Source organism: Kwoniella shivajii, chromosome 6 (genome assembly GCF_035658355.1).
Source record: "Kwoniella shivajii chromosome 6, complete sequence".
Lineage (NCBI taxonomy): Eukaryota > Fungi > Basidiomycota > Tremellomycetes > Tremellales > Cryptococcaceae > Kwoniella > Kwoniella shivajii.
In genome coordinates this window covers 363,968-376,047 of record NC_085913.1, presented here as the reverse complement: position 1 = coordinate 376,047, position 12,080 = coordinate 363,968, and the positions used below count along the sequence as shown (strand labels likewise).

General features: G+C 43.7%; 7 protein-coding genes across 7 annotated transcripts; 3 read left to right on the top strand and 4 right to left on the bottom strand.

Moving 5' to 3' along the window:
- Positions 1-36: 36 nt before the first annotated feature.
- IL334_004630 (uncharacterized protein) lies at positions 37-1,845 on the top strand (the record flags this gene model as incomplete). The annotated part of the gene is made up of 3 exons (XM_062936347.1): positions 37-301; positions 532-846; positions 1,070-1,845. 3 exons carry the CDS (start codon positions 37-39, stop codon positions 1,843-1,845), a joined length of 1,356 nt encoding a protein of 451 aa, XP_062792398.1.
- A 780-nt stretch (positions 1,846-2,625) lies between these two features.
- Positions 2,626-3,497, top strand: IL334_004629 (40S ribosomal protein S28; the record flags this gene model as incomplete). Its single annotated transcript, XM_062936346.1, has 3 exons — positions 2,626-2,628; positions 2,730-2,774; positions 3,345-3,497. 3 exons carry the CDS (start codon positions 2,626-2,628, stop codon positions 3,495-3,497), a joined length of 201 nt encoding a protein of 66 aa, XP_062792397.1.
- A 960-nt stretch (positions 3,498-4,457) lies between these two features.
- IL334_004628 (uncharacterized protein) lies at positions 4,458-5,197 on the top strand (the record flags this gene model as incomplete). The annotated part of the gene is made up of 3 exons (XM_062936345.1): positions 4,458-4,569; positions 4,670-4,762; positions 4,851-5,197. The coding sequence occupies 3 exons, from the start codon at positions 4,458-4,460 to the stop codon at positions 5,195-5,197; spliced, it is 552 nt and encodes a 183-aa protein (XP_062792396.1).
- Positions 5,198-5,441: 244 nt separating this feature from the next.
- IL334_004627 (uncharacterized protein) lies at positions 5,442-5,797 on the bottom strand (the record flags this gene model as incomplete). Its single annotated transcript, XM_062936344.1, has 2 exons — positions 5,442-5,683; positions 5,761-5,797. 2 exons carry the CDS (start codon positions 5,795-5,797, stop codon positions 5,442-5,444), a joined length of 279 nt encoding a protein of 92 aa, XP_062792395.1.
- An 852-nt stretch (positions 5,798-6,649) lies between these two features.
- Positions 6,650-6,973, bottom strand: IL334_004626 (uncharacterized protein; the record flags this gene model as incomplete). Its single annotated transcript, XM_062936343.1, has 2 exons — positions 6,650-6,828; positions 6,919-6,973. 2 exons carry the CDS (start codon positions 6,971-6,973, stop codon positions 6,650-6,652), a joined length of 234 nt encoding a protein of 77 aa, XP_062792394.1.
- Positions 6,974-7,718: 745 nt separating this feature from the next.
- Positions 7,719-9,115, bottom strand: IL334_004625 (uncharacterized protein; the record flags this gene model as incomplete). The annotated part of the gene is made up of 4 exons (XM_062936342.1): positions 7,719-7,999; positions 8,116-8,457; positions 8,594-8,863; positions 8,968-9,115. 4 exons carry the CDS (start codon positions 9,113-9,115, stop codon positions 7,719-7,721), a joined length of 1,041 nt encoding a protein of 346 aa, XP_062792393.1.
- Positions 9,116-10,283: 1,168 nt separating this feature from the next.
- On the bottom strand, positions 10,284-11,889 carry IL334_004624 (uncharacterized protein; the record flags this gene model as incomplete). The annotated part of the gene is made up of 6 exons (XM_062936341.1): positions 10,284-10,448; positions 10,537-10,790; positions 10,850-10,917; positions 10,988-11,395; positions 11,526-11,615; positions 11,687-11,889. 6 exons carry the CDS (start codon positions 11,887-11,889, stop codon positions 10,284-10,286), a joined length of 1,188 nt encoding a protein of 395 aa, XP_062792392.1.
- Positions 11,890-12,080: the final 191 nt, after the last annotated feature.

Genomic DNA, 12,080 nt, shown 5'->3' with positions numbered 1-12,080 from the left:
TCGTTGAGATCACGAGGGCACCTGGTTGCTCCGGAAATGTCATCTATACCACCACCTTCCCCTCACATTCAACACTCATCTTTGAACCATGCATCCTCTTCGAACAGTCATAGACCACCACCTGTCTCTCAGCATCTTCCATTCGAGAGGATAGATACTCACTCGATTAAGCAGCAACTACACGATTCACTGGGAGAGGACGGTCTTCCTTACTGGAAAGCTCTCAATGGGTATCTATTGGGTCAAATTGGTAGGGGAGAATTGGAAGCGATGGTACGGAGTTGGCTCAAAGGTGACAAGTGTGAGTCAGGTTTTCAAATCACGTATCAATGTATCCTCAACATACATGTATCCCGTTATATGACCTTATACAGAAGATATCTCCTGTTTTCATCTTATTTGAACAAGCAGGGAGTTAGACAAAAAGTCTCGGGCAAAAAGTCTCGGGTCATACTGCTGTATCGCCTACTCTCCATTTTGTTCTTCTCCGAGGTAATGCACCTCACGAATGCTGATTTACATGTCTTATAGTGGAACTACATAATACTCTCCTTCTTTCGCTACTGAATAATGCCTCGATCCCACCTACTCTATACACACCTATGACTCCTGCCAGTGCCAAGAAGAGGAAAAGAGTATCATACGATAATCCCGAGTTTGACATTGACGATGAACAGGTCGAACCTAAATCGAGGGTTCAAACTTGGATAATGGGTATGGGAGGTAGAGAAAGAGCCAGGGTCAGAAGAGCTATTTTTGGTAAAGCCACTGCTAATGGTGAAGAAGAAGAAGTCGATGATGAGATTGTTGGTAAAAAGTTAGGTGCTTGGAGTACTTATTCACCTAGTAAGTCTGACTTTCCGTCCTTGTCACCTTTCGATGGGTTTATCTGGGATCAGAAAAGTCTTGCTACCTCCATTTGTGTTCCCGTGTCGGGACATTGTATTTCTACCGCTTCGACGGGACAAATCCATCGCATGCTTTAAGCTGTTCATATCTCGCCTCATCTCGGTATCATCGCGATACTATATCGAATAGTCTATTTAGCTTACCTGCGGACTTTACTCAGGCTCCCTGATACCACCAATCGCCATCCCCTCAAGACACCTACCTTCATCTCATCAACTATCACTTCGACTATCACAATATGCTCAAACGCATTCTCTATCGCTGGCACAAGATACTTCTGATGAGATAGGAGATTTTCTAGCTGTAGGACTCGACACGCATGTGGAAGATATCTTACATGGTATTGTGCATTTGACTGGACGTGATAGACCTGGTATAGGTACTGTTCGGATACCCAAAGGTACCGTAAACGAAGTGACTTTGCCTTCAATTGATCATCGCAGTCACTCGAGCCTGGGCTTAAATGGTATAGACCGTAATATTGGTGTCGGCCATGATCCAAAAGGAGGACCAGATTTACCTAAACCAGATTTGCAAACTTTACATCATCTGTTATTGTTAAACCAATCTTTACAGCCTCAAGTCTCCCCTGCAATCTACAAATTAATGAATGGTCAAACGTTCCATGAACAGTACACAACCACACCGCTCCGATCACAATCGCAATCTGATCCTATACCTTCTTCAATCTCTCAGAAAAACAGGCGCGATACAAGTAGGATTGGAACAGCGAACGGGATGACAAAAGTAAAGATGAATGGAGAGGTGAAATCCGACCTGGTCATGAACGAATTGATGGAAAGTGGTTTATTGAAATTGGATAAAGCAGGAAGACAATCTGAGATTGATGGTGGTGATGGTAAGAAAGAGAAGAAACATAATCTGCATTGGAAATACGAAGATCCAGCTGTTATATTGAAAGATATTCTGGGGTAATTTGTGCTCCGAAATAAAGTCAACCTCAACAGTCTGCAGAGGCACTAGAATGAAAGGGAGTGGGAATGATTCGGTGAGAAGAGGAAACATCAAAGTAAACTACAGAAGACGTCAATGGAGGTAGGCTTGGGAGAACCAGGTATCAAAAGCCTTGGACAAGAATTCTGATGTGTGCGCGAAACTATTGTGCTCAAACTTCGATGTTGGAAAAGTGAGAGACATCGTTGAAAGTTGTATGATTTTCATTCTGATTGTAAATACACATCGATCGCGCATTCTGTTCATATAGCACATTTTGTAATCTGACTGGGATGTACACAGCATGGCATATATGTCAGCATACAGTGTCGACAACAGCTCTGAGACCTGACCATAGCATGATACACTTTTGAAACAGGCATCTGCAGTATTTGGCGGCGTCATCATGCGATTACAGATGTCATCATGCATACAGAAAATGTCAACCAGCTGCGGAAAGCGACGAGGTTGTCGGCGATAAATAAACGCCGATGACAACTCGTGCATGACAGTCGATTCCGCTGGAGTGCCACATTGGCTAAATCCTGTACTTTTCACCGTGGCGTTATCACTTGCCCTCTTGCCACCATAGCTTGATCCAGGGTTTTCCACTCTTCCATATACTCACTGTTTTGCTGTTTTGCCGTCTGGGTTGGGTTGGATCGTCCACGCTGGCTTTGCTGCTCACCGTTAATCATCATCTGCAAAAACCTTCAATTGTTTAATAACCTTCTACTTCATCCATCAACAAAGACACACAAAATGGTGAGTACTATACCTCTTGCATACTTACCGTGCTATCACAGTAATGATCAAAATGATGTGAAAGGAATGACCCGCTGATGTTATCTCTTTGACATTAACAGGAAGCTACCAACAAGCAACCCGTCAAGCTTGCCCGTGTTCTCAAGGTTAGTGATATTTCCGATTGAATAGGAACCGTGCAGCAGCAGTATCATAGTGATGGATAAACGTAGAGAAGAAACGGAGCTGGAATATACGGTCTATCAGGATGGAATGACTTTGGGTTAGGGATGTACAGGATAGAAAAGGGTTGATGGAACTAAAAGGGGCGAGAGCTATGTCTGATTGCCCATGTTTTCCTCAAACATGGGTGATTATGACAATGCCTAGCTGGCTTTCGTAGGCAAATTGGATTTGGAAGGCATGAGAAAGAAGTGGGAATTGCATAATTCATGAAAATCTGAATTTGTCACGGAGGGATGTTGTTTCGCACCATTGCGGAGGAGATGTGAACTCATAGGAAAGGGAATGATACTGCTGCTGGATGGAAGAGTCTGTTGAATTGCTTTAAGGGATCTTATGCTGACGTCTTATTATACTTGAATCAACTCTCATCATCAAACCTCAACTCGATCTCATTCGCTATAATGTCATCTCGAAATATACCTGTTATCCAACGTCGCTCAATCTATCCCTTTATCACTTTTCCATTGTCCTCACTTCGTCTACACCAACAGGTCCTCGGCCGAACTGGATCTCGAGGTGGTGTCACCCAAGTCCGAGTAGAATTCATGGACGAATCTAACCGATCTATCATCCGAAATGTCAAAGGTCCCGTAAGAGTCAATGACATCTTGGCTCTTTTAGAATCCGAGCGAGAAGCTAGGTGAGTTTTATGATTCCGATATGGGGAGAAGGTATCACCCGTACTCAAAAAGGTTTAATACGATCCTGGGTTTTGTGTGAAAAGACTGGTCGTCATCTCACATGGGAGTAGAGTGGAATTGGATCATTCAAGATAATTGCTAACTTGTTATCCCATTCACCATAGACGACTCCGATAAAAGGTTCGCCGTTGCAGATTTGGTGGAGAGGAAAGATGGGATGCTTTTAGAGACAGAAAGTGGTTTTTTCAGGTTCTCTCAAGAAAGGACTAGAGAAAAGAGGATGATTGTACAATCTCTCTAGGTTCTGTGATGACATTTTTGACACATTCATCTGGATTTATCGTAACGTTGAAGACGGAATCGAGATTTTGGGCTTCGCATACTTATTATGAGTGTCTGGATTTGGGATAGAGCATATAGGGATTGAAGGGGATGACAAAATCTCAGGAAGTGATCTGAGCGAAGCACTGAAAAGGACGAAGTTCGCCGGCGTGCTTCAATCTGCGATTGGGCGACGTTGCACTTTCGTTAAGTGCACAATCAATCGATTCTAAGACGAGCAACGATATTCCATAATTGCATAGCAGATTGTATTCCATATGCTTGTTTACCTCGGTTTTCCAAAAAAGTATGTGTAACATCGTCTTTTACGCGTTTAATAGAAAGTTATCCGAGATGTCTTCGCACGCAATGTCACTGCATAATCTGAGCGCGATATACATGTTCGAATATCCTTGCCCCAACGTTTGTTCGTGCTTTGCAGTTCGCATTCGACCTCAATGGATCTATGGCATCACAGTGTATACAGTCGACAAATAGTAAGAAGAACAACGACAACGTTACAGACTTCGATTAGTGACGTTCCTCAACGTAATTGGAAGAATTGAAGAAGAAGTTCATTTAAGCTGTTGTTGCGCCTTGCTTCTTTCTCTTTGCCTGCCCATACAATCTAGTGATAGCATTATGGCTCAACCTATCATCATCGACTCTAACGTGGGGAATTCGACAAGTGGTGAAGTAAAGACCTATTGGAGTTTACCTAATACCATTGAACCTGTAGAAGTATTACCTGACCGTGAGTGATATCTGTTACTCATATCTCCTATCAGAGATGGCTTTCCCCTACCTCGACGATTGAGCTGATACTCTGTGACTGTGACTGTGACTGTGACCAGGTTATACGAAATCTTCACAGCTTTTACCGGATAACATGAAAGGTAAAGAATCGGATCCTGGTAGAATGGGAATTTATGTTTGTTTACTTGATGGTAAATCGACATTTGATCTTTTTCTGGGACGCGATTTAAACATCAGTCATCGTACAGTCTACAAAGCTAAAACCGGATTGCATTATAGATAAACCACATCTACATCCATCACTTTCTGCACTTCATAAACATCGTTACAACATTCACAGGATACCAATACCGCCTGATCCTACGAATGATCTGCCCATAGCTCAACCTCAACTTCAACCTAAACCTAAACCTGATTCTTTATCATCTTCAGTAGATGAGATGGGTGATTCAGGAGTAACAGATCCAAGTGGGGATATACAAATGTCTCCTCCTCCTCCTCTTCCGTCATTCGTGATAAATCAAGACGTATCGACGAGTGGAATGGAGAATCGAGCGGAATGGTTCATGTGGAAATTCTCTGAAGAAGAGCTTTTAAGAAGGAAAAGTTATTTACCTCTTGCTTAAGTCTGAACTATTCACTCTGGTGTGAGAGATCTCTAATTTGTCAACAGATGCTGAGGCTGGATGAAAGATCCCAAATGATCAAATGTTGGATCTACTAAAACGTGTAATGTATATATGTATCAAGTTCCCAAATCCCCCTTCTGTAACTAATCCACCAATTCTTCCAGTGAACCTCTGTTCGATCCTTCTGAACAGTCAAATTAGTACGTCATCGACAGTATCGCAATCAGCCAGTAGATACCTGTCACTGTTGGCTGATTTTCATAAGCTTTAACGCTGCGAATCTGTTTCCGTAAACTTCTTGAATGTCAGAATAGGTGGTCTGGAAGTTTGATCTAGCTTCGGATTCTGCTCGTTCTCCAGAAGCTAGAATCCAACGCGCTCGTGCATCTCGAAGCTTTTGAGCACTCTGTTGAGCACCGGTATCACCTTGATCAGCAGCTAGAGACTCAAGTTGCTTACAAGTGTCTCCCGTGGTGGTTATGGCTGTAAGGTTCCGTTCCGGGGTGTCAAGCAGATTCAGCAATGTTGCGAAAGCCTCTGACAAATGACAGCCGACATACCTTTAGTGATGTTGGTAATCGTGGCGTGCGATGTCATGTTCGGCAGTCCTTGATGTTATGCTTGTAGCCGATTCACGTAAGTGGCAGATCAGATTGCTATGTAAGTGTGGGTGATTCAAGATGTTGTTATGATTACGAGGAGTTTTCAGCATATGAATCCTACTGTACTTATGATCACCTATAAACAGAGGGCACTGAGCCTGAAGGGTCGAGTCAATGTCTCCCACATCTGACTCGGAGCTTGACATTGACTGTTTGTCCTTTATTTCTATCCTTTCTCTCGCAATTCCGAAAAGCTATGTCGTTTAAAACAGAGTCAGAATTACGGCGGAAGGTGATATTGACGTCTGCTAGCATTCAGCACAGACTGGCGAGAAGAGCGAGAAGACGCTTGACCTGCGTCGAAGCCGTTTTTGAACGATTTCAGATATCATTATTCTCGATTCTCGCCTTCGACGACTTCGATCTCGACCGAACCGCTGTGGTTTTGGTCTCGGCCTTGGCATACGAAGACGCAACTATGTCTTGCAACACAATGAGTGCAGTGCCACAAATTGTTTGATAACAACGGAATGGAGAACGAAGAAAGTGCATACTCAGAGAGAAATCAAAATTTCGACTAGCTTTACATTTCACGCCGACTACCTCTTCTTCTGCCATCTCGGAGATACCAAGAAGCTGTGAAATATCATGGTAATGTGTGCCCACTTGAAAGTATTGACGTCTCACTAGGTGCTAAGACGTGTACTGTCGAAGAAGTATCTCACTGAGACTTATACTGGGCAGGGTTGCGGCAAAGTCCTCTAAGCGATTCAGAGAGAAATTTTTGCTGATACTTGTCGGCAGTGTCTTTTGCTGTGTCTACCACGTTATCCCAAAGCACCTCAGTCTATGAAGCTGTCTGGGCCATGTCAGACACTTTAGCGGTCCCAGAGGATTCGTCTGACTGTTTCAGCTCGTCCCACAATTTGTACTCCTTGAATGACTTATCGAATATGGACTTTTCAGTTCGAGCGCTAGTCAAGTGGTTGTTCCTGAAGAAATAGTCCCATTCGAGACCCAATTTGGCTGAGAGCATAAAGTGAATCAGACATACCATTAGTCATGTACAAGGCAGTCGCTCGTTCCTACACATGGATGGAAAGGAAGTTTGCTTACTACGCTCTGCCATGGTAGTAGGTCTAGAAGAGGCGTTTGTGTGGGTGTCAGGCATGTCGATTAAGTTTGAAAGTATGTCTTCAATGGTTGATGTAATTGTGTAAGTGATCGATTGCGACTGAACAAAATGGGTGTACGATGAGGTGTGTGGAGAGACAATCACAATCGAGAACCGAGGGGGTTTATATCTCTTCCAGGACGGAGGTAATCACTGATAAAAATGCCACTTGAAAAGTTGCTTTTTATCTGGGGGCGTTCTGGACATTTTGGATCCTTTGTTTCGTGTCATGTCTTGAAAAGGGTTTCTATTACCCTCTCTTCTACCTGTGTTCATCTTCTGAGCGCAAAGCCTTTAGTCTTCGCCGTTAATCGTCTTGCATTGTCACGCTTGGAAGCCCTTTCTAGTGGTCTTCGACTTGCTAGGGAAAAATAGAGCAACCTGTCCAAGACATGAGTTCCTTGCACGTTGAAAATACCTCAAAGACTAGGCCTAGTGGAGCTGTACATTATCGTGGTCTGGATGATATTGTCCACAATTTCTGGATCTTCTTGGGCCTGGACCTTTTCGACATTTCATCAGTCACTAACATTTGACTGGAGGTCTCGTATAGTGCGAAAAATTCATCTGATACGGCACGAACAAAAACGCCACATGCTTTCATCGGACCTATACTCCTTTGCTGTATTAATAAGAAATCATCCCGCGTTGTGCATCTCATCGTCAAAATCACCTTTCTCCCAACTGTATAGAGGTCAAACACCATTTCCAATAATCTAAGGTCGAACTCCAAAGTGCGCACTTAATACATCAACCATTGCAGGTCAAGGGGTAATCCGGCGAGTGGTGTGACATGATGAGATCCGTCCTCGGCTTCTGTGAGAGGCACGCCATATTTGGTCGAGGTTCCCACTAAGTTCTTGTCGAACTTGACGAGATAATCATGAAATCCGCTCATGTTCGATCGAGATCTAAAACTGACATCATACTTGGCTTTGTACAAATCGCTGAGTTCCTGGGAATTGGTAAGATCGACTTTCTGGGATTCAAGGTGCTTTTCAATGTTGGTATATTGTTGACAGCCTGTGTTTTCATTGAGGATAATTTCATGTCGTCCCGGAGTTGGATAATGGTTTCAAAGCATCGTTAGCTCAGCCACAGTACGCTGTTTGTACTTGGGGTCTCTTGAAGTAACCTACAATGTTTCGTGAGTCGCAACATATCTTGACGAGAATAGTACGGTGATAAACGCGTTGTGGCGTTCAGATGACTGATTTCGCCAACAGATAATGGTGAAACACTGTCGCCAAGATATGTAGAGAAAGTACGGGGTAAGTCATGTTTTCTTTCAAAGTTACTAGCTCTCAAATGAAAGTCATTTATTCTCTTGATTGAACCAATTGCACCTGGTTTGGTCATGCCGATGTCCCAGTAAGCTGTCTCCATTTCTTCCCCATCATTTCTCATCTGATCAGAGAGAAATAGACCATCGTCCGTCAACTCTTCCAATCCCGCGATGGTATCGTGAAGTCTGGTATCGCCTATACACAGTGTCGTATGAGTAATTCGGTCATAATCGCGACGGCAATCAGCGAGACGCAGTCCGGTTCACTGGAACATGAGACTCTTGTACGACAGACAGGGAAGGGATGAAGGCAGAGCTGATGAGTTACTTACAACTGAGTGTCGCTTTATTCCATTCGGCTTCACTCATCCCTGTAGGACCATGCCCGTCGATTCCTATGGTATTGGAACGACAACTATCTAATCTTGCATTGAGAGACCCGATTCGATCCTTGGTTGATTCGACCTTGTCCACGCCGTGGTCATCGGTAGAATTAGAAGTTGAACGACATTCTCCTCTAAGAGCAATATACTCTGCCGATGTGTCTGGGTTTAGTCCCAGTTCCTTGAATTTGGTAGCGATTTCTTTCAGCGATTCTTTGACTGAATCGGACCAAGTAAGCAAATAAGACATAGGCCGCAAAAAGTTTAGCGCCAGCAGTGGATTATTGGGTAGAATGCAGGAGCCGTGTTCACTCTTCACTCACCTGTGCTACGATAGGCCTTGGACCCGCCATCTCTTTCCAAATTGATGATGTCCCTGAATCGTTTCTTAAACGAGAGCTTCGTGTGTGCTTCACTCTCGGGGGAAGTCAACTGAGTGTCTCTACCATCCTGGGTGGTAGCATTATCCATCTTGGGTGCATAAATATACTGCTTATTATATAAAAAAAACCTGGATGAGAATAAGCGGATTCAATGAAAAATGGCAGATATCTATTTGGTCGACTTCAGTTCGGCAAGTATTTATAAGTCCCGAAGGGAAGAGCCAAGTGCAGATACAGCCTGACTTGGGAAGTTCGGCCTTCGATGATTTGCAATCCCCAAAGTTGGTTCGAGTAAGTATCCTTTGAGATCTGGTGACAGAATCGATGAGAAGGCAATTGGAAATTTTGGATCCGATCAAACGTCATACTTTGGGTACTTCTGGTAACCCTCCATACATTGATTGATGATGCGTCGAGAAGGCTCAATGTCAAGAGTGCTGTACGTACTGTACCATCAATTGATATACTGAGTGAGCGTGGGACACCCACATAATCCCATGCCATCAAGCTATTATCTCACTGGACTTCCGAAATCTGGAAAAAGCGAACAGAATAACGAGTGGCGAATGGACTTGCACGAGACTTTGCTCACAAGGCCACCATCCAATACGACACAAATGGAGTTCAGATACCTGATCAGGATTATACGAGTAGTACAGTATGCTAACCTCTACGTCACATTCTTGACTCCGACAAAACATGAAAGAACTCTTGTGGGATTTCGGGCATTCTCGACAGCCGAGGTGCTTCCTACTATGACGAAGTGAAAAGGGACAAATGGCTCGGTTGGCAATCCTGATTGTTCCAGACTTTCAGCAAATTACAGACCATATATCGTCTTCTACTTGATTCGATCCGGTTCTTCAAGTGATTGTTTCTTCGAATAATCTGTTGTCTTCGCAGACTCGATGACCAGCCACGACCGGACTTCATTTAAGTGTTCTACTCCCGCGCATTTTTATGGCAATTGTAGTGCTACCCTCACTGTAGTATTCATGTCCATCAGCTGAAGAGTATTCTAAGTAGTCCGTCTTGGACTATCCTCTGATATTTCCTATCATCTGATCTCTCGACTTTCTCAGTCAGTGACTTCTTTCACCTAAAAGAAAGCGGACGTGCCAAGTTTGAAGTAAAAGTACAGTCAGTAATGTATCCATTGATTGTAATGCATTCAATTCGCTTCCAGCTATGTATTCAAGTGGACCTATATGTCAATGCGAAAAACTTATTTTCCGTTATTAATCGTCATCATGTTTTTAAGCTTTGATACCATTTTTTTCATCATCAACTCTAGCTTCTTCCAATTTCTGCTTGAACAGCTTTTCTGCGTTGGTCCACACTGGTTCAGAGGTTCTTTGAGGGAATTTAAGCAATGAGGGTAATAAATCCGCTGAGAATTGTTCTGAAGCTTCTCGAGGTAACTACACATACACCATTACACATCAAGTCAGCTCCCATACTCAATCTCGATCACTATCATGCCTGTTATTGATGGAGTTGATGACTTACAAGAGTAGGTAAGTGGTCAATTGAAACTACAGTACATCTTCTACCTACACCCTTGGTATCAACCGCAACGGTAGGTTCAGGGAAAGTGGTGTTGATATCATAAATTGGGATAGGGTTGTGAGGGTTGGTAGTATCGCATGAAACGTCAACGACGACAGCGAGCTTTCGACTGTCTCCTGCTTTGGCCATGAATTCAGAAGTTATGAATTTAGGAATTGGCTTGGAGAGGTAGATACAGTTGACGAAAATGTCGACTGTAACACGAAGGTAGAATTAGCGAAAGATTATACAGACCGATATCCAAGAAGCTTACCATCAAGAATTTCTTGGAAAGGTCCACCTTTAGCAGTTTCAGCCATATCCCATTTAACGATATTTTCCCTACACATGACATCAACGCAGATCAGCTACCCAGCTATCAGGTGATCTGAAATAAAGCCATTTCACTCACTCAGTCAAACCGGCCTTTCTGAAAAGGTCAACAGCGCCACTTCCACATCTACCAAGAGCACCTATGACGAGCACTTTGACGTTGTTCTTTCCACCTTCTACGCTTTCTAATGCTTCGGATACTTCAGCTACCATAGCGTCTTCGTTCTTATAGGGCTTCAATCCCTTCAAGACACCTTTACCGCCATCTTTCTGCTGAGCTGCAAGAGCCAATGCACCTGCGGCAGCACCAGCGAAACCTGCATGGAAACCGAATGCTGCTACTCGTCTTCTGGATTCGGGATCTTCAAGAAATTCAAGATCGTACAATGTTCCTTTGCCTTGTTGGAATCTTCGAAGAACATCAGTCCAACCACCTTGTTGCTTGTAACAATGGGCGAATTGGATATGAGTGTGAGGAAGGGGGTCACTGTGATGAATAGACTGTCAGTATTGATTTCCTAACACGAGGTAGGTATATGTGAACAACAGGAATTGACAGTAATGAACGGATGAGTGATACGAGGTGAGGACATATGATAGAATAGCCTTATACTAACGTGGACTCGGGAAGCTCCTTCAAACCGATGATAGGAACTTCGACGGGGGCACTGGGCCATTCGTTATTGGGAACGAGCTTACAGCCGACGCTACACACATGAAACATCATCATCAGCTAAGTGCATCACTGCATCACTTGACATTGAGCACGGTAGCTTACGCTTCAAACTCAGCATCGTCGAAGATTCTTTGAGGATCTCTCTCGACAAATACTTCAAAGTTGTTGTCGAGTAGAGTCTTAGCGGTGGTAGGGGTCAAAGCTGATCGATGTTCGAAAGGTTTCTTCTCGCATCTCAACCAGATGGGTTGTCTAGGTTGGGTTTCGGCTGAGGTGCCAGCTTGTTCGGGGGCGGTAGCGGCCATTTTTGGATTTGATTGTAAAGCGAAGTGAGGGAACTGGGGAGTTGATGACTCTATAATATATAGCTTTGGACATCCTGGAAAAACCCACTTCTTTTTTGACCAAACTACTCTGAACTATATCGGATTAGTGCGTAAACCAAGCGAGTCGATCACCCCTTTCTAATTTGATCCCGTGATAACGAAATCATCGG